This window comes from Morone saxatilis, unplaced genomic scaffold, assembly GCF_004916995.1.
Source record: "Morone saxatilis isolate NCDOM2014 unplaced genomic scaffold, NCSU_SB_2.0 Contig7, whole genome shotgun sequence".
Taxonomy (NCBI): Eukaryota; Metazoa; Chordata; class Actinopteri; family Moronidae; genus Morone; species Morone saxatilis.
The window spans coordinates 10,710,102-10,732,958 of NW_023340246.1; the positions used below are offsets into that span (position 1 = coordinate 10,710,102).

Genomic DNA, 22,857 nt, shown 5'->3' on the forward strand with positions numbered 1-22,857 from the left:
TGAAAATAATGTGAATACATCTCATTGGAGTGAATACACATTCAAGATTTCATCTTTTTAGCAAAGACACACAAGATTCATCTTCTGTTTACATATGGAGTGTGATGAATACGTACGCGTTCAGAGGTCGCTTTAAAATCCCAGTGCGTGCAGATTTCACTCATTAAAAAAAAACATTTTAATTACTGCCACCAATGTGTCACACAATGGATCATATTCACAAAATAAGCCTTCAGCTTGATACAACAGCAGAAAAAAAATAAATAATTGACAGCATCGCAGAGTTTTCACTAAGCTTGAACAACAGAAGCTGAGCTGTCAGTCTGTATCATATCTCCAAAGGGGCTCTGTGGACCGCAAGCCTTTGATCTCCTCACTGTGTAGAGCACCGGTGTTTGTGAGGGGAAGGGAATATCAATGGAAATATTTAAATATTTACAGTACAAAGCCTGAACAGAACTTCATACATCAAAGCCTCAAATTCTCGATATACACCGAATAAAGCAGGTAGGCTCTTTAACACAACAATGAACTACTTTCGTCCAACTTTTTACCCGACATTTGCACAATAATGAAAAGCAACCTTTTTGTTTTTGCTGCAGGGAAGCAGTCATTTGCAAAAGGTTGAATAAAAGCAAATGTTCAGACAAACAGAAAATTGCTAAATGAACACTGCCAGGTCCTGTATATCCCACTGACTATGGATCCTGCACACATATCTCACAAATGATATGTCAGAACAACATGCATCATTACCAAGTGGAGTGTCAGTTATGGTTTCAGCTCTCCTTTTCTGACCGCATGTTTATGCTGATTGCTGGTTGGTCTCCGAGAGCTCTTGTCGGAATATGAATGAGTAACACCAGTCCAGATGGAGGCTGAACACCTCACAATGTTCTGCTCGTTGGCAGATGTAACTATTCCTGTGCCTGTATGTCTTTTCATTATTTATAAATAAAAATACCATGGACTGCAAAGTTGTATTAGTTTTCAATACCTGGGTTTATATAGTATTATAGTAAGTACACAAAAGCCTGTCCATTCTGAAAATCAAAACAAGCCAGTTGGTGGCTATATGTATGTAAAAACAGAAAATACACAATTTGTTTTGTTCCACAAAAAAATACTTCAATCACTTTTTTCACAATTTTTACAAAAACAAAATGTGACAAAACATTTTTTTTGGTTTTATAATTTTTAAAAAAAAAAAGTATGTTTTGCCACATCTGGGCTAGCAGTTTCCACCTGCTTTCAGTCTTCATGCTAAGCTAGGCTAATTGACTGTTGGCTCTGGTATCTCATTACATGAGATTAGATATCATGTGGGCCATCTGTATGTATAGTTACATAAAATTGAGTTTTCCTGGTCAAGCCAAGAAACCTCCTGTGTGGTTTAGTCCTAATCCCTGCCAGCAGACCTACAGCAGCACTAAAGGCAGACTCATTAGCTGATGCTAATGTTGGAAGATCGAGCTCATGAAAATATAATTTTAGTGTCTCATGTTGCAAATAAGATGCACTGTAAAGAGTGCTGTCATGGCTGCTGAATTCATTATGAGGTTGTGAAACTGTTAAAACTTCAATGCGAATGATACAGGATGATAATGCATTGCATTGTGTGTGAGTGGGTGTGGGTAGGTGTGGATGGATGGGGTGGGAGGGTCATGGCTGCGAGGATCCTGTTTCCAATACGATGCAAAATGTCTTCCTGTTTTTTTTTTATCCCACACTAAGCTACGCCTGAGGGAAACAGCCCGGCTTCCAGTAAGAGTGAATACACAATTAACTCTACAAATACACACATTTCCATACACACTCACTCTGTGATGTGCATACTTAAATGCTCACATGTCCATCCATCCATGGACGTACAGTATGTGCACGCATCATTCACACCTTCCAACTCATTTCTCCCTTATGCCCAATAAATAGCCTTATTTGATACATTCTCTCATTCCACACTATCTGCACTTTCTTTCACCCTTCACTTGCTGTCTTGGCCAATAAATGGATTATGTTAACTAAAATAAGACACAAGAAAGGAGGGGGGAAGAGGGGAAAGGGGCTGTAAGGAGGTAGAGGTGGGGGTGGGGTCTCAAAATGGGGTAAATCAATCTTCAATCAAACCGGGCTCTGCATGTGGCCCCTCAGTCTCTCCTGTATCTTTACTCGGGAGTATTGGCAAAGACTGGCAGCGTGAGTTTCAAAGTGGGCAATTAGTCGTGGGTATTCCTGCGTTCAGAGCTCTGTTTATGTTAATATGAGCAGAAAAGAGAGATTTCTTTCTAGACAGTAACAGGGAAAGGGGGAAGGAGAGGAAGGGAAGATGAGGAGAGAAGAGGAGGAGATCAAAGACGAGGCTGATTCTCCTGGTCTGTGGTCTGTTACCACTGATAAGGTGGATCAGGAGGGGGTGCAGACCTGTGCACGCGCACACACACACGCACACACACACAGCTCCTGTCTTTATCACAGCCGTTCTGTAATCACAGTCCAGCCATATGATATTTAGACTGTAATCCTCAATGACACGAGGCCCAGTCTATATTACAGGATGCTATCCAGAGAGGAGAAGCCAGCCGAACAGCATGCATGCACGCACGCACGCACACACGTGCGCACGCACACACGTGCAAGCACCGTGACACACACGCACACACACCACTGATTTGGTAGAATGAAACCTAGCATGGTGCTGAAAAAGGTTAGCTTTCATTGACACAGAGACAGTAACAGACAAGCCCCAGCGACCCCCCCTCCTGGCCTCCCATTATTGGTTTCCAAGTGAATTGATCAAACATGAGACTCACAACAGCTCTGAGCAGAAAACTGCTTGGTTTAATCCTGCAAAAGGAGTCCAAGCTATGGACAGAGGGGATAGTGACCTACATAGAGGATATCAGTTTTTTTGTTTATCAGATAAAGCCACTTTCTTTGTTTTTAGGACTCAACATCAAGGATTACCAGCATTGTTGGGCATAGGTGATGAAGCATTTAATAAGAATGAATAAATGGAAAGGCACCAATTTAGTTCATCAACCATCCATTTAATAAACTCATGTTAATTGATTATGAATTACACCATATTGCCCACCCGTCCTTACAAAGTCAGGCGTATACTGCTTGAGGATGTATTGAAGTTACATTTCTTTCCATTATTTCAATTGATTTGCATGAAGCCAGTAACATGTAGAAGGACACACTTGCTACATTAAATAAGCTTTCTACTGAACAGTAAATGGTTTGACACAATGACAGACAAAATACTTGTATTGAATGGGAATCTAAATTCAGTCTTGAACAGAATGTGCATGTGCATGAGTGATTGTCTGACTTAGCCCTGCCACTCTGCAGGTTTTCCTGTATTTTCTATTTTAATCCAGTGTTTTTCAGTGAGAATCTTCAGAGTCTACCGGCATGCTATAAGCTCTGTCAGGTAGGCACAGTGGTGCTTTGTGCCAAACACTGATAGTATAGTAACATGCTCACAATGAAAATGCTAACATGCTGAATCGCTAATGTTTAGCAGGTATAGTGTGTTGACCATGGTTAATATCTTAGTTTAGTATGTTACCATTTGTTCATTAGCACTAAACATAACAGTACAACTGAGTTTGATTTGAATATAATTAGTCTTGCTGGTATATGGTCATTAACCAGAGTATTGGATAATAGTAATTTTGACCTGATGGTGGCGCTTGATGAGAAGTCAGAAGATCATCAAAGTGATTATAGTTCATCCTGAGGGAGACATAAATGTCTGCGTCAAATTCTATGGCAATTCACCTGATAGCGGTCAAGATACCATATTTCACTCAAAAGAACATACGAACCTCATGGTGGCGCTAGAGTAAAAATCAGCGGATCACCAATAGTTGTTGAAATGTTTCAGTCTAGACCAAATGGATGGACCGGCTGATAGACAGACAAATGTGGACAGCTAAAAACAACTGACACTGCCATCCATGGAGCCATGCAGTTAGCTTCACTAAAAATACCTTTACTGAATGGGAATCAAAACAGGCACAGCACAAATGTGTAGGTTTCTCTTTTAAATCTATCTGACTTCACTACTTTTTATTTACCTGTATATGGAGACGTTTTCTATGAGGTCTGTAGTCTCTGTGTCTGTGATGATGATGCCCTTCGGTGAGATTGTCAGTGTTACTTTCCGAAACTTCTTAGCACTGGCTCTGGCCTGTGGATATGAAATATAAAAAAAACACAAATCAAATGGAGAAAGTCTTGCCACAGATATACACAAAGTGAGTCTGTCACTCTGACATAAATATTAAATCATCTTATTTCTCATTAAACCCTCAAATGCGACAGTAGCTGCCCGAGCACATTTAAGCAGCCTGCATGAGTTGCCCCAGAAATGTGGGGAATTTATAAAAGGTGACAGAACTGGGAGGGGGAGGAAAGCTGCAATGTGGAGCCCAGAACGAGTACTCGAGGTCGGGCTGGCAGCCACCGACTCCCCCTGCCGCTCTGCTCCATCTGGAGTTTCAGAAAATACGGCCATAGTGCTGAGCTTGCGGTCTGTGAAAGCGCCTGTTGACAATGACCTCCTTATCGTGCAATTAGATAGCAAATGAGGGCAGTTTAGTTTTACACCCAAATGATATCGGGTTAAGAATCAATAGAGTGACTGAAGGAATACAGAGGGGGAAGAAGAAAGAAGGGAAATTAAAGGAAATGATTTCATCATTCACTGCACATTTTTACATTCCTTCACTGAGGACTCTTTCATATTTGCAGGATAAAGTCCAACAAGGATGAAAAGGAGTGGAGTCTTTGCTTAAACATAAACTAGGGCTTCTGAAGGACAACAGGAATGGTGCCGCGGCTTGCTGTAGGAGCCTGAATGCCCTGGAGATGGTGACAGCGAACAGCACATTGTGCTTAAACACAGCACTTACAATGTGGGAATCTGACATTATAATAGGGAGGGAAAGGGTGCTGTGGCAGCTCATTCATGTAGGAAGTGCTAACAACCACATTTTCTTCTGTCATGTTACTCATGTCGTGCCACAAGGCAAAAACCAATCTGTCAGCTTGAGATACGCCAAGTTCAGCCTCTCTCTATAATGTTTGGTCCCTCGGTCTTGTCTTATCATGAGTGACTGAAGCATGTAGCAAATGGAAATGCCACAAATGTATTCAGTAATCCCATTCAGGTTGATTGGTTTCCAAGGGAACAGACAGAGACCAATGAGGTGCTCTTTCTGTCCTGGTGTAAATCAATTGAATCTTAATCCTGCCATTAGGTTCGGTTCAGTCTCTAATTGAGAAGTGGGAGGTTTATGATTAGGCTGCCTGTGCCATGCTCTTTTTTCTGCAGAGAAAGCCCTTCCAAAAGATTAGACATTCTTATTGTTGGTCAAAAGGTGTGCATGTGTCTGAGCATGAAAGATAAATGACAGAAGGAAACAGTTTGTGCGCATAAACACATGAAAATAATCGTTTTTTTTTTGTCTGTTTGCAGTTTTCATAGCAGTCTTGTGAAAACCGACACGATTCTGAATTGATGTAGAAACCCGTGCTCAGAAATCCCCTGTACAGTACGGCTCAGTGTTAAGTAAACATCATATCACTGATTTGACTGCTGCACATGTGCAACTCTTGATAATCCTGGATTAGCAGCTGCGTTTCCATGCGTCCATACTGACCTTGATATAAACATGACCCAACTAGAACAACATCCAAGAAGAATTACACAAAGTTGAAGGTGAAAGACACTGATTACTCAGTTTATAAGTAGAATATAGTCCGCTGAGCAGTTGAACAGCTCACAGAACATTTGATTCTAAATATTTTCACTGATCCATGAAGACTGAACTAGATAATTATGGCAGTGTCTACAATGGTTTTCAGGCAATGGGAATACATTTACTGAGCTGTGACTGACTGAATAACTGACATAAGGGACATCTTATATTCAAATTCAGTCTTCTTTTCATTGTCTGTAGTGGTACCCAAAGTTGTATTACACTGTAGATATGATGCAACAATTTACCAATTTATCATAAATCTGACAGAAATATTGTCCTGGGTCATCAGAATAAGCTGGATAAAAACTAAATTTGACAAGTAGCCCCCCTTTCAGATAATATGCACTGCAGTTTGAGGCTGTAATTTCACAAATACACAAGAGAATTTCTATAAAAAGAATCGCTGTAATTGAAATCTCCACAATGTCACTGTAGAAATTTCACGTCGCTCTTGAAGGTGCTGACAGCTTACAGAATTTTACACTGTTTGCAAACCTCAAAATCAGTACAATCATGCAAGATTTGACAATACATCAGTGAGTAAAACGTCAGAGTCAATATCAACATTTTAAGTAGGGCTGGGACATCGTATCAGAAATTATGATACCAGTACCCTTAAAGTGATACCAATACCAATAGAGTACTTCATTCAATACCTTTTTTTGCCTTCAGAGACAGAAACCAGTTTTCTCAATCCTTCATGAGGGGCTTTATCATGATACTCATATTCCAAGTCTTTCTTAAAATAATCCTTCGGCATGTTTATTCATTTATTTTTTCACACACACACTATAGCTTATATAACTTTGGAACGGTTTGGCGGCACCATGGCACGCTGAACTGTCAACTCCATCAAATACATCACGCTCAACTTCACTACCACAAACTGTATGTAGCTGGTAGATGTAGCTGTGGTAGTGTGCCAATCCCACGTCACATTAAATCAAATAACACATTTTGGGTGCTTTCATTGCCTTTAATTGATAGTGACAGCTGTAGAGTGTCAGGAAATGGGCGGGAGAGAGAGGGGATGACATGCAGCAAATGGCCACAGGTTGGATTCAAACCCATTGCCACTGCACCAAGATCTTAGCATTGGCGCATGAGCCACCAGCTTTACCAGGTAAACTACCTGGGCTCCCCATGCAGGTAGCATTTGATTAGAGATGTTTTGATATTACTTGGTTCCTTCAGTCAATACCTTAAAAGGAATAGAGTACCGATATCTGGCTTTAATTCTAAGGCTGTATAAGTCAGAACGGGACCAGTGACTCACCGTGGCAACAATTCTGCGAATGGCAGCTGAGGCCATGTCCTCTCCTTTGGGCTGGCCCACCAGAGTCATACCCAGGTACTTTACATTGAACACCATCCCCTCCAGTAGAGTCTCCTTGGTGTCTGTCCAGTTCTCTGGCAGCTCTGGTTGGACAGAAAGACAGGACATAGGCAATCAACAAAATACTCTGATACGGCTAAACAAGGGTATATAATTAGAAGAATTTGGTAGTGAAATGTGCTTCACTAAATAAGAGTTCAGACAACTATCAATGTTTTCATGAGTTCACATGAGAATACATTTGCTAAGCTGTGACTGACTGAATTACTGACATTCAATTGATCATAAATGACCATCCTGACAAAATATTGTCCTGGCTCATCAGAATAAATTGGATAAAACTAAACTTGACAATCTTCAGTTTCAGATAATAAACACTGCAGTTTGAGGCTGTAATTTAAATATTCTACGCAACTATCATCTTTTCGAATACTTGTAGACAGATGCTGGCAAATGATAGATAAATGTCACATAATATACACAAACAGTCAAATTTGACTACATAGATGGTCACTCAGTCATGGAGTGACCATGCATGAGATCAAATTAGAAGTTGATTTGAAAGGGGATTCATATGTTAGAAAAGATATGACAGAAATGTGTCACAATTCTTAAAATATAAATGTAAAAGTCTGTCAGAGTCAGTGTCTTCATTGCATAGTTTGCTGAACAGACTGTTTACAATACTGAGCACAGACAGCATGAGAGCTGGCAGAGTAACATCACAGCTGAGCAGACATTGCTGAGGATATACAGTAGACTTTGCACAAATTATGTGTGATAAAATGATCACACAGAATGTTTTATATAAAAATTATTTTTGTTGAATAATGTCTCTCTGTAAGAAGTCCACAATATGTTTTTTTTTTTTTTTATTGCACTTACATAATTAGAAAAGTTGGAAATCATTTATGCACTGGAAGATAAGAATAAGATAAAAAGACCAACTCTACTCTCTTTGCTTTGAATACATCCTATTGAAATGAGATCTGTTATATCGTCTCTGAGTGGATAAGAAGATTTCAGCAGTAGAAAACATAAATTGTTGCACAGGCTCCACAAACCCAATGTCAGCTGGACTCTGATAGACTGCACAGAATGGCTGCAACGCCCTGCTGTTGCTGTGATTTCCAACAGGTAGCAACAAGCTGTCCTCTAACTGACTACGGTGGGCAGGGAGGGGGACTGCGCACATGCAGAGAACTTAAAATATCTCTCGACAACACCTGGACACCCTGCAGTGGAGCATCAGGAGAGGAATAACTTGCAACAGATCACATTCTGTGCTAAACTTAATGGGCCGATAACAAACCTGATCCATTAAACAACAGCATTTCAAAGCGTTCTTTTAACACCAAAGTTGCAGTGATTAAGACGACCACACAACGCATGAATAACCAACTAAAAAACCTGCACAAAGTTCCTTTGTTTCCCCTCTCCTTAGAGGTAAATTTGCTCATAAACACACACACACACACACACACACACACTGAAAGAAGAGAGCAAGACTGACAACAAGTCTGAACAAAAAGAGCATGTAGAGAGGGGAAGACAAGAGAAAGAGACACACACACCATCACTCTACTGGGCTACTGGCACCAGACACTCCACATGGGTTGAGCCATCTGTCACTGGCAGGCCCCATGCAGCTGTGAAGGCGAACAGCAGAGAACACCATCCCCTTACAACGCTTCCAACAACTCTGAATTATTAACTAATCTTCAGTCATACTATGGGGGCTCGCTTCAAAACCAGAGCGCTCATAATAACGATATTAAACGTGATTGCTTAGGTACACGGTGGACCGTGGACATGGTTTGTTGCTTTTGATCTTTCGGGATGAGAGCTATGTGAGGATTAAGAGTAAGAGTCTCATATTTTGTCCAACATGGAAGTTATGACTTTAATACTGTAAGCAATTCAAACAGCAAATGCAATACATTTACTGTTCTGAGTCAGCAGGGTCACTACAATTCAAAATGGTTCTTTAATGCCATTTATTGATCCACAAGGGTGAAATCCATCCTTTCTCTTTCCCCGTCTTCACAGGAGGTCAGAGGTCAGGTTCAGCTACAGAACAGCACAAAGGGTTTCAGTCTTTTCAGTCTCTAACAACATAAAGGGATAATAACAAGATCCACTATTTCTAGAAGGGTTTTCTTTAGTTATGAAATAGTGTTTTACAAAAGGATTGTTTTTAATGCTTTAAACATCACGTAACATAATTCCATTCACTTCCAATGCGTCGCTGTGGCAGCAAAATTCTCAGCAGTGGACATTTGACAATCAAGGAAAATAAAACCAAAACTACCTGCATGACTCCACACCACTCATAAGATGTGAGAGTACTAATTGTAGAAAACTAAAAGGTGAACCAGCATGCTATTAAAAAGGAGTGGAACAAATATAAGAATGGGGTTCACAAATTGAGCTTTCATTAAACACATCCCCATCAACAGCAATTGTTCGTTTCTAGGTTAGCAACAGTAACTAGGCACTACAGGCCTGTCAAATCCCAAAATACAGGAGCAAAAAAAGTGAACCGAATGGATTAAAAACTGTGTTTATCTGATTAACATAAGCTGCAAACCTTTCACCCAGCTAACAAGCTTACTATGTGCACTTAGAATATAGAGGTAGTATATCTAAATACATTATATTCAAGGATTACAGGTTACACTAGAAGATTTTCCAGTGTGGGACTGGAACTGTGTGGGAGCAAAGATGCTTCTATCAGAGTCTGGAGTAACGATAGTGTTTTTTTTCCTGCACCTTATCTGGTTTGGGTGAGTTTAAGCCAAACCTGTTGGTAGAAGTAATGTTACTTTGCCAAACTGATTGGTTAGTCCTCATTATAACTGGTAAGGATTTCTGACTTTAACCTGGGAAAATCTAGTTTTTGCCTCAGTCAGTATTTAAGCATTATACCTATGTAGCCACCATATGGATACAGTATTTAAGACTATTTTACAGGGCAACAGTTTTGAAACGCGTCAGCTAGTGGAAGCATTTCCCACCATTTCATTAATCTTTATTGTCTTTTTAAGCCTTAAGGACACAGTTAAAGAAGTTTCTCATTTAATCTCGAACCTTATGGCAAGATGCTGCCTTGGTTTTATCTGCTTACAGGTTTGTTTTTTCCGATTTATGCTTGCTTGTGTGTGTTGTGTATGTAGAGATTGTTTGCGCCATGTGTTTTTTGTTTTGTATTGTTGGTTTGTTTGTGAATAATAATGCCTGCATTGTAATTACTGTCTTATATATGTATGCATTTTGCTTTGTATTATTGTGCAAATAAACTAAACTAAGCATTATCCTACTTGCTGCAGCTGATAAAATCTACTAACACTCAATCATTCAAGTCACAAAATCAATGGTTATTACCTAGAAATGCCTGCCTTTGTTTAACTCAGTGAAATCAGAGACCTATTGCTTAAAGAATGTATATGATTTTTGGGATCAGTATATACGCCACTGTTGTATCATTATTATAAACTGCATATGCACCACGCCAGAATAGAAAACTTGACAGGCGCAGCAACTGTAACCAATTCCAAACAATAAAAATAATACTTTAATATCAATCCTTCATAGTTTGGGTCAAAAGATTTATTGAATAACTGCATTCTTTAAAAATGTCACAGCACTACAAAAGCTTAAGTGCTATAGTCCATGTTGTGCCTTTACCAGGCTACACACATGAATTATTAAAGAGCTTCATGTTGATGCTGCAGGGTTTCCAATATATTATCCCCCTAAAAGAGGAGCGCTTAAATTTTTAATAAATCCTATGTGAGTCTACTGAGGGCCTGGGACTGATAAGAGTGACAGGAACACGCGAAGGGAGGCTAATTGGATTTTAACATGTGGAAGAAAATACTGAGGAAGACTGAAAATTTGAACATTTATTTTTATTAAATATGCAGTACAACTGTCACCTGTGTTAGTGTGAGTGTGTTTAAGAGTGTGTATCAAGGTGATCTAATTTAAAAGGGCACAAAACAAGATTAGGGAGGGTGCGGCTGTGGTGGTGCGCTGATTACGTTTGCATCTTTATTAAACTGATGCCTGGCAACACTTTCACACCCAGGCTGTTGCAGCAAGTGAACTGATTCCATTATGCTCACACAGAAGCATTACAACGAAGGCACAGAGCGATTTGATGACATTTTGTTGCACTGGGCCTCAAGTTATTAAGTTATAATACCATTGCCCTGGTAAAATATTCTACATTCTCTGTTGAACGAACTAGCGACAAGTGTAGCATTTCACAGTAGCTGAGTTGACTGTTGTGGTATAATGGGTACCATGTGCTCTGCACGCCTTCAGCTACATGCGGTGATCACCAGCTGTCTCTTTGAGCTCCACGCGCAGTAATTTAATTTGCACTGAGAAGTCAAAATCGTACCCGGGTGGATTCTGCTCTGGCTGAACACCTCCACTGATGGTTAATTAATAAAACAAACAGGAGCGCGTACATATGCACATAGGCATAATAAAGCACGATGGGGATACACACACACACACACACACTCCCCAAGATATAATCATCTGAGTTAATTGCAAAAACTGTTGGAATAAGTATGTGCTCCGGGGTCAAGATAACAAAAGCATTTCCTGTTTTCAATTTCCCTACAGGTCAAAAAGTAGGCTATTTTTTTCTACGGGAGGTTTCACACAGCATCTTGGTCTAAATCCAACAGAATCAGTACAACATCAATATGAGTGAGGAAGCATTCAGCTTGCCTTTAAGACCTAAGTGACACCCGCATCCTCCACATCCTCCGTGATATAATCTCTTTGCCTTACTGTTTTACTCATCCGACGGAACTTTGAATCTAGGACACCACCTTGACAGGGAAAATAGGCCGCACATTCAGGGAAGATAGTGGGCTAGGATGGTGTGTGTGTGTGTGTGTGTGGGAGGGGGGGTGTAACTGGTTTCCTGATACTGCCTTGAGGGGGAATCAAGTAAAGCCAAGTCCTTTCTTTCAAGCTCTCACTCTTTTTTTTTTCTTAATTCTATCCCTCCACTCACCTCTCTCACACACACACACTGCATCTTCCCTTCCTCTGGCTCCGATTGAACCCACAAATTAAAATAAATCCCCCTCTTCACACATATCTAAGAGAATAGCTTATTAGAGGGGCTTGTGGATATTCAGTACCTCTCAATCATTGCTTCAGTACCATCCTCAAACGTCGATGCCATCAACAATAACAGACACATAGTCATGGGATCAAACAGCCTATGTTGCTAAGCAACCGCAGATTCACTAACAGCCCAGCAGCAGCAAGGAGGAGGTACCTGTAAATTACATTACTGAACACCTTGGCTAGGCATCAAAAGAAGTGTACAAACCACATAAAGTGCTCTGATAACGGTGGAATTACCCTGCACTCTGAAATGGAGCAATACACGAAACTCCCACCTCTGGAATTGAATATTACACACCCAATGGGCCCAAATACAAAACCTCATGTCATGCTATTTCAAAATGCTGCAAACTCAACTTTGACTCCCTTCATTTCGCTGTCCTCACACCGACATAAACCTGGAGCTCAGAGCACCTGGGGGTTNNATATATAATAGTGGGGGGAGTGTTGGTGTTTACATTGCTAGCACAGCAGCTTTAGACAGCCAGGAGGAGGTGAAGAGAAAGCAGGAGCCTCTAAAGACATCACAGCAGAGGCGAAGGGGGGCGAAGACGACATTGATGGAGGAAATTAAGAAATGAAAAGGAGAGAGTGACTGTGCAAGACGCCACCGGGCAGAAGTGTCTCAGACTGGCTTTTAGTCATTTGCAAGAGCTTCACAAAATAAAAGGCAGCAGACAGACACCAAGCTGAGGTTCTCGCTATTGGCTATGTCTTGTGTTTTTGCACTTGCTTGATGTTTGGCTGTGTTAGCAAAGTTGACAACTCACATAAGCAATGCAATCATAACAGTGGTGTAAGTGAATTGCAATCCAAAAATATATGGGCTCCACTGCAAAGAAATACCTATTCTTGCATAAAGTTGCTTTAATAACTCTTCAAAATAACTGCCAATTACGTTTCTGTTGATCAACTAATTGATTCATATGCTAATAATTTCAGCTCTTATATGTTTGTTGTATTACACTCAATGTGTAAGTCATAGATGAGGATTTTTAAATGCAGTCATTTCAGCTATAGACAGTTTGTTTGTTCGTTAACTGAAATCTAGTAATGAATCCTGACAAAGGCCTTGTGCCAAAACACAGTGCCTAAATAAAGTGCAAACACCTCCAATAAGCTAGCGTTGCCAAGTTGTTTTTTTTCTACTAATGAATAGACAGAAATAGAATATATTTTCGCAAATTGGTTTACCCCATGGTGTATTCATCTACGTCAGTATCAAACTGATGGAAATATTGTGAAGATGTGGATTTTTAGGGTGAGAGGCAAACACAACAAAAATCCTCTGAAAATAAGATGGATTTTGGTCCACAAGTCCCCTGCTCTTTTATTATGATCACTAACTCGAGTGCAGCCACCTTTTTATTTGCCACAACATCACCATTTAATTACAGCATTCTTTTGTGCATTGAAAAGCTTTCTTTCTTTGAAATCTCATTTGTAACGCATTTCCTTTTCTGCTGACAAAAACTGTCAGAAAAAGACAAAAGTAAGACAAAGCAAAACCAATAAAATGGATGAGTGAAATCCTTAAGGACTCTAAAGAGATTCAAATTGCTTTGTGTCTATATATTCAAGCACAATGGAGTCATCAAGCTTCTGTACCTAGAAAAACAATTTCCTTTGAGCTTTTATTTCAGTTCTACCGAGAGGAAAAATATCGCTGGAGTAAAATAATTCAGGTTCCTGAATCAACTATTTGCCCTGGAGGTCCTTGAATGAATCAGTGCTGGTGTGGATCTTTCAACAATCCCCTATTCACCAAAACCCCCATTAATTGCTTTCACTTCAAACACCATATCTGCTGTTAATCATAATGATGATGCGAGTTATCTGGTATATGCACGGCTGAGCAAATAGAGCTACAGCAGAGTGGGAGCTGTTCAGGATTCATCAGGATTTCATCTTTATAGTACTGATTTTAAAAAAAAGCCTCATCAGTATAATTTTTACATTAAAAAATGTTGTATTCAACCAAGTGAGTCTGGAAGCAGGGAAGATAAAGTTTGTGCGATAAGCAAGTTATTAAAAAATATATATAAGATAACTGAAAACACAATCACAACTTGATGAAAGACTTGCCTATAATGTCCTGAATGCTAATTGGCTTTGAGTGCAGTTATTATGCAAAACATAGGCCTCGATCAGGAACCATCCTCCAAAGGTTCTGTGAATCATTAATTAGAAGAAAGGATCAAACCAACGTTCTTACATACAGCAGTAAAACAGCCTTATCTTCTTTACTCTAAGAAGCATGTTTTGTCCTCAGAAGTGTCCGGGGAGGGAAATGGGATTAGCACTGGGGTTATTTTGCGGGCAGGCATTATTACATGCTTTAAATTCAAAATCAACACAGACGTTTGAGTTTTGTTCCTGAATGACTTCCTGTTCTCTATTTATAGCCGGTATCCCACAGTGAAAATTGTGCTAATATTTGCTCCACAGACAGTGACAAGTGGTTGTCATGATACTGTGCAGGAGAACTGAGCCAGATAAGCACACAATGATTGTTTTTTTTTTTAAAGCAACATTTCCAGGATGCAGAATTCATGGTGTATAGTGGCACCACAATGACTGAACTAACCCTCACTGTAATTAAATGCAGTAACAGTATTTTCCCCCAAAAGACTGAGATAAAATAGTGCTGATGTGTACTTTATATCTGGTTGATATCGTTGATGTTAAATGATATTCAAAGTAATCGGGGATGTCACTGCAGCAGAGCTTTTCTCATGATAGTGGACGTGAAGAATAAACACCTCATATATCTCCCTGCTTATGTAATGTATATTAAATGCCCTTTTGCTATTATTTTATTTTTTCAAAGGGCTTGGATGTCAGGCCTATCTAAGATTGCCCAAGCCCACAGAGAATTATCATCAGACTCCACAGTTCCTCTCAGCTTTATTTAACATTTAGCTTTTTAGCTTTCAGCTTATTGTTGGCCCTCAACTTTACTGGTTCACTCTTATTGCTCTCAACCTTGTGTTGTTCTAACTGTTCTTAGCAAAAAAGCTCGAAAAATCCCCCATATGCTACCTGCCCCCAAGGACAGACAAAGTTAGCAACTAGCTGGTGAACATGGTGGAGCATAAAGCAGCTAAAGAGCCTAAAACGGAGAGTAAATATTGGACTAACACCATGTTTCCACTGCATGGTATGGCTTAGTTCTACTTGACTCACTTTTGGCACTTTGGCAGTTACTTTTCTCGTGTTCCACTGCAGATAGTACCCCCTCAAACATAGGCAGGATGCTTAGCCAATCGCCATAGCAAAACCACCTGAAACTGCAGTGACACCATCTTCAACGTGACACAAACACAGGAACAATGAAGGAATACCGAAGGGATGACTGTATGTCACAGCAAGGAGAGAAACTTTGTTTCAAAAAAGGCCCAATGCAGAGGGACAAAAAGACTGCTGACACAAAAACAGGAGAGTTTGGGAAACCTTACATCAGAGCACAGACAACTAGATGAGTCTGGTGGCTCTGTGTCGCCCAAGTGACAATTCTCTGACCAATAAGTGGTCTACTGTGTTTCAACTCCCTGAGCTAAGTATTGGCTCAGCTATACAACTTGTGGAAATAATGACTGACATTGTTTCACTGGGGTTGGGGTACTAAAAAGTGTCTGACTTTGATGTGGGAGACCATAGATTGGATCCTGTATGCTTACGACAGTTAACATTGGCTTATTCTAACCGTGACCATTTCCTAACCATAACCAAGTAGTTTGAGTTGCCTAAAACTTTAACCGTGGAGGTGGCAAATCAGATCAGATTGACAGAAAAAAAACCTACTTTGCTGTTTAGGTAAGAGAACTTGTTGGCCTAAGTTAAATAAGGGCTTTATTCAGGAAAGCTTGTGTAAAGCCATTTAAATACTCATCCATCTACTTTACTAAGCACTACTTAATCAAACACAACACTGCAAGAGGGGAGCTTGTTCTTTATACAGACTTGTTTACAATCTCCTGACACTTACAGTTTATCATCGGCTAAAGGGCATTAATTTTGGAGGTGACTTGCACAGTAAATGTCCAATGAAAGTGCCTTGTATCATTTTTATTGAGTGACTCAGCAGCCACTGTTTGCCTATGCCTGACAAGTAGTGTTCTGTTGTTTAAGATTACCATACAAGTCTGAAGCAGCAAGATCCATTTTTCTACCCAGTATCCTGTATGTAAACACACATCTCACATTTGAAATGTTTATCACAGCAGTACAACATAGTTAGATTTTGGGGTCCCCACAGATATGTTTACATAGATATATTGGGGAGTGATGAGCAAATACCTTCAACCCCCTAGCTGAAGTCACAGGTGGATGCTGGGGCTTACAGAACGGCAGGCAGCAATACTGGTGCAGGGCAGCAGCGGTATTGACAGAGCAGAGGGAGAGCTGGGACATTTTTCAGCTTAAATAGATCACAAGATTGGAAGGGTGCGCTCGGTTTGTGATTATGGAGAACGAGGCATGTCGTGTTTGTGTAGCAGCGCAGCTCAAATTGACTGCCTGAACTAGCTCGCAGGCATCCCTTCATTTTCATCCCACGGTTATTACTTTAACAATTTGAAATCGGTTTCTAAAAACACCTAAAAATCTAAACTGTAAATTATAAAGTATGACGAGAACAAGTGCTCGATCGACACCTGTGTGATGGAGGTAAAGTTCACTTAGCGAAAGAGTAAAAGTCATGCCAAAATAACAATCCACAATGCAGACACAACCATACTGAAGGAAATCTTTCCTCGCGGCTATTTATTCATAAAGTATAATCGCTCAGCACCGTGGAAGGATTGTTTTCATTAGCAATTCAAACAGGGCATGATTTTCTCTTTGCTGATACAGATCTTTTCCCCCTGGAGTGTGCTGGCTCCCACTTCAAGATCTTCATCAACTATAAATAGATCCCCTCAAAAGAAATCCATTCATGAAATAAAAGGTGCATGTTTAATATTTTGTTTTCTATTCAAGGGTAAAGCTGTGACTCGTGATAGAAAAAAGAAAAGAAAAAACGCCAGAAACTCCAGGTTTCCCAATCCCCATTTCGAGCTGAGTGCTAGGAAAACACTTAGCTTGAGCAATCATTAGCTTTCACCATCCATTATCACACCAGAGCAAAACAAGTCACCTTGCAGAGCTGCTGATCTCATTTGAGACAGTGTATCTCTACACGCCTTTAATAGATGAGGGCTTCCCGCAGGAATCCCCTCTAATGCGGTAGAACACTTTAGACCCTTCCGGCTGAGTGATGGACGCTAGTCAGACACAGTCGGATACCACGGCATCTCAGGTCTCATGTCTCTGGAGCATCAGAGGGTATTAAAGGGGCAATCAGTGTGAGTGCTTGAGCTGTGTTGTTCAGGTTGGACATGACTCATTCAAACTAAATTATACATTTTCTTTTCTTGCTATATTTTTCGGTGTCATTTAATATCAGTATGTGAGCTAAAAGATCTGGATTTGGCTCCAGAAGGTTTCAGGTACTATATGTAAAACTGCGTACGGTAGGTTTGATCTCAGATGGGGCACGATGAAGTCAGTGGTTTTTTCACCAAAAGACAAAAAAAGTGAGTGATATTTCCTTATTTTGCTTTCCATAATAATGGTAGTATACCAAAACACCTGACAGATGATACCCAGGACAAAAAAAAAAGTCAGAAAATCCCTTACCGCTGCTCCCAACTCTTTTTTCTGTGGTCACATTATAACTGAATGCCACGCTGATGATTATATTAACATTTTTAAATCAAACAGAAACTGAGACAGAAATAGGATTTTAAAAAGTGAGGCGAACATGCCCCCCACATTCCCAGTGGAAACCATGCCCTCATATTCACGGTATGACCTTATCCAACTTACCCAAAGGCACCTCATAATAATTTTTATGTAAAATAGATGGGAATAATTTAAGACAAAACAAAAAGAATTGAAACCTAATCAAGGCCACTAAAGAACAGCAGCAATTTTCTGTCATTTTTCTGCAGCTTTTAAAGTCATCATCATCATCACCGGCTAATTAATATCGAGATGATCAGAGGAAACGGCTCATTCACTAATCTCAGCCTCAACAGCTCATTTAAATTAGTTTGACAACTACAACATCAAGATAACTTGTCTTGTGATAAAAGGTCTACTGGGCTTTTTGTGCTTTGTTTTAACCATAATAGCACACACGCTGTGTTTCTATACAGCACTGAGCTACAGGAGTTTTCCATTTTCACTTCGACGGTATAAAGTTATTTTTAGGAGTGGGTTCCTCGGCTCTCGGTGCTGGGCTCAGATAGGAACATGATGTGTCAGAAATGGTGAGGGGAGTTTGAAGTTTTCACAGGAACAGAACACGGAGATGGGATTTAGCTCTCCAGTGGAGGAGCAGGTTCAGCTGATACACACACACACACACTCAGGCATCTGCAGCACTTAATCTCTCTCTTTCTTACGCTCCCTCTCTCATACACACACACACACACACACACACACACACACACACACATTAAACAGGGATTATGTGTGTGTATGTTGTTGTGAACGGGAAACTCTCCCAAGATAGGCTCTCTTAGTTTCCTTGTGTTGCATAATTCACTTTACTTCGGGCAAGGGAATCTTGTTGGTGCTAAAAACACTCCAGAGTTTGCACATATATAAAAAAAGACACTAGCGCTGCGGTTTGATTACCTGTATTTATGGAGGTGAAACAGAGAGCCAGTCACGTATTAAATCTGCATTAGACTACAGGAGTGAAGGATGCTCTCATGTGCTGCCAATGTTAAACTAGCTAACAGTGATCCAATTCAAGCCTAGATAATGTAGAAGGCTTTAAAAGAACATATGAGTTACCAAACATACATCTATATATACTGTGGGCCATGTTATACACTTGCCATATCACAGCTCCCCAAAGGTCTCGCAAAGAAAATCAATATAGAATATGATGTGGAGCATTTTTTAATAACATGAGGCTGATGCCTTCAAATCAATATTTGTGGTGTGCAACGGTGAAGAAAATAAACTTGCAGTTTCAAATTCACAAGACAGCATGTAAACGGGTGAAAAATTAATCATTGTTGAAATTGAGTTATTGGAGGATAACTTTCAAAATTGTTTAAATGTTGTTCCTATATTTAATACATACTGCATACAGCAGCATCTTGTTAGATCGTTCACACGTCCTTATTCCAGTGTCTTCACACTAACTCCTTTGTTTTGACTACAGAGGAAGATATCCCGCTGTTCAAGATATCTTCAGCTCAGACGTCCTCGGTTATCCTAAAACCAAAAGGAAGAATTAAAGTGAATCTTCTTGGCACATTAAAGGATTTAAAAAAGGCATTAATACAAAAATGATAGTTGTGGAGTAAAGGACAGAAGGGCCCAGGCTTAGCTACGATTAAACCCAGACCTGTGACAGAAAAAAGAACGAGGCATTATTAAATTTCAAAATACCCATAGCAACAGCGGGATTAAAACACAAGAAGACAAGTACGACAAGAGGAGCATTTAGTGTAGTGAGGCACTTATCAACCCAGTGTGAGGCTGAATAGCGTTGGTCTCACCTGCCCAAACAAATCACAAAAAATGAGTTTCATTTAACCTGCTCCAAGCACTTTTAATGTGACAATATCCTTAATCCATTTAGTACGACATCTCCTCTTGAATGAGGGAAAATGCCAAAACAGTGTCTTGGTGGAGGACGATAGAAAACAAACACATAATATATTCATACAGATAGACTAGTATAGGAAAGGTCAGGGTCCAGGCAAAGTTATTACAATTAATCCTGAGAGGGACATTAATGACTAAAGCAAAATTTTAAGGCAGTCCACCCAATAGCTGTTAAGATATTTCTCTAACAAACAAAAATGTTAACCTTGTGGTGGCGCTAGTGAAGAAGTCATCAATGTCTACGCACATTGCCATCTGTAGAGCCTTGCTGCTGGCATGGCTAAAAACACTCTGGGCTGTTTAATAATATTCAATATCCAATGTCAGAGACACAAAGTAGGAAATAATGAATAAAAAGACTAAAAATGTTCCACAAGAACTAAGTACTAAACCAAGCGGGAAGTAGGAAGCAGTCAAATACAAAGTCTGTGCAGAGCTGTCACTGAGGTAGCTATGCTTCTGACAATAATCCAACTAATCACACAGTTGGGGGGATTTAGCTCATGTAGTTCTCTTCTGGCCATAGTGGAGTCAAAAGGTCACGCACTCACATAAAATCCTCTCCAGTTATTCATACAACTAAATAAAACTGCATTTGAACATCATGCTCATTGAGCCATTTTACAAAACACGCACTAAAAGGAACATTTCTAAAAAAGGCTATGAAATACAAATGAAGTTGAATTTCTTTAAGCCACATTGCTCTTTTACTTTACAGACATCCCGATTATCTAATAATAATTGCAAGCTTTTTGAGTCATGTATTAAAAAGGACCCTGAGGGATATATGATGGGTTTGAATAACTTTAATCAGAAATGCAATGCGAGCAATACCTCAAAACCTTGACAGCTGCTGATCTTTGAAATAAGAAATCCATTAGACAGGTTACTCTCCTAAAAGCACGTTCCATGAAAACTCATTAGCAACTCTTTATCATCTAATCTGTCCTCAGTCTGCGACTGCTGAGACTGATGAGTGTGTGAGCATGAATTATGCAGAGTATAAGTGGGAAATCTGCTCAGTTAAATCATTGTCTGATACACCGAAGCTCAGCTAAGAGTACATATTGGCTTAACTGGTCTCATAAATAACTGTATATTCAATATAGATCCTGGTGAGGGCAAGATGCAATAACTGTGTATACTTTAAGCGTAACTGAAGATGCTGGATCACAGTGGTATAAAAACAAGAATCTCAGCTGTAACCTTATTAAATCTGAACGTAAACCTTAAATGATCTAATTTATGTTTTGGAAAGCACATTGTGCCATCGATTTAATGGATTTAAAATGTGGTTGATAATATTTTACTTTTACAAACATGATGCTGTGTTGGCTTCGGAAGTGATGTCCGGAACTGGTGCCAGAGCTATTTATCAGACAGAGTGAGTGTGTGAGAGTACACACACTAAAATTGGCTTCCGAAACCCAGTACTAAAACTAATACAGGGATAGGAATAATACAAAACTTTAGATTTTACTGTTTTAGCAGCATGGACTGTTCTGCCAAGCCAGCTAACAATGAAAACACTTACAGTATAATCTGTGTTTTGTTTCTTATTCTCTTCTGTTAGTCTGCTCTTGGTACATTATTTGCCTGTGTATGTGTGCACGTGTGTGTGCACTGTAAACAGGGCACTGCTGTAAAAGGCCATGTAGTGTATGCAAATTCAACCTTTCCTGTAGACATCATGTTAAAAAAAAAAAAACCAAGGCCTGACCACTGAATGCATCCAGGCAATGCAAATGTAATGCAAACTAGCTTTCCACTGTAAACTTTTCCTTAGCAAAAGGTTGATTATTATTCAGAGTAAACCGGGACGCTGAAAATATATTTAACAGTACATTTAGAGTGGTTCAACAGCAACTAGAGATGAAACAACTCCAGTTGCACCAGTATTGTAAATTCCCCTGGTACTGCCTAAAATGTGGATATCGGGTGTATCAGGTATCGGATCGGTATTGGAATTGGTACTGGGAAGGAAAAAAATGGATCGGACCACCTCTGGAAACAATTTGTGGATTGATCAATTAATCAATGAATCGAGTAAACTTGAAAAAATATTCTGCCCATTACTCAATAAAGAATATAATCATTAGCTGCAGCTCTATGAGCAATGCAATCAAATTTCCTTAAACTTACTTTCGTTTTATCTCAGATAAAAAACAAACTGCTTGGTTGGGTAATGGAGATGGTGGCAAAATATGTTTTCTGTAATTGGGGTAAAATCACTCTTTAAATGGGCTTCCCAGTGCGCACAGCCACATCATATTGTATTTGATACTCGAAGCAGCCTTTTTGACACTTTAATTCTGCATCATAACACAAATCCAAATGCTCCATCAGTCCCCAATTATCAACTCTTCTCTTTCATCACATTGAAAGCAACAGAATCCCATGTAATTTGCTACACAGTAATCCCAGCCATCATCCCTCTCATTCCCAATGTATTGCTCACGTTCCCTCTATCATTATCCTGTATATTCCCACCATGCTCTCCCAGTGCTTCTGCTGTTCCTCCTCAGCAGTACTCATGGGTTCCTGAGTCCTAACGAGCCATTGAGTGATAATTGCTCCTTGAGGGCCAGTGCTAACTGACACCACTGCCTCCTTTATGTCATTCAGTCAAGCCCCTGTCAGGCTTAATAGAACTGCAGGCTGTATTCACTGCCAGTGTTACCAACCAGTCGAGACCTAATGACTGTTCAGTCCACTAATTTCAGATCAAGCTCTTCTCTGGACTGCAAAGCACAGCAATACAAACTGCATATTCTGACATGTTCCTCGCAGCAATAAAGCCTCAGAATCTAACACAAGCACACTTGAGAGATGTGTAGTAAATGAAGCTAGTTATTTTCATTATTTTCTTTGATATTGATCACACGGTTGTGCAGCAGAAGCAAGCTACGACATTAACAC

The 22,857-nt window shown here is 39.8% G+C and overlaps 1 protein-coding gene across 1 annotated transcript in view; it reads right to left on the reverse strand.

Annotated features, from left to right (window-relative positions):
• si:dkey-71h2.2 (low density lipoprotein receptor adapter protein 1) overlaps nucleotides 1-22,857 on the reverse strand; it is a 39,715-nt gene that overhangs the window by 13,362 nt on the left and 3,496 nt on the right. Inside the window, exons 2-3 of the mRNA XM_035678141.1 lie at nucleotides 7,051-7,193; nucleotides 4,086-4,198 (exon numbers count right to left, since the gene is read on the reverse strand). Of these exons, the coding sequence (XP_035534034.1) occupies nucleotides 4,086-4,198; nucleotides 7,051-7,193 (256 nt within the window). The remainder of the gene's footprint in view (nucleotides 1-4,085; nucleotides 4,199-7,050; nucleotides 7,194-22,857) is intronic.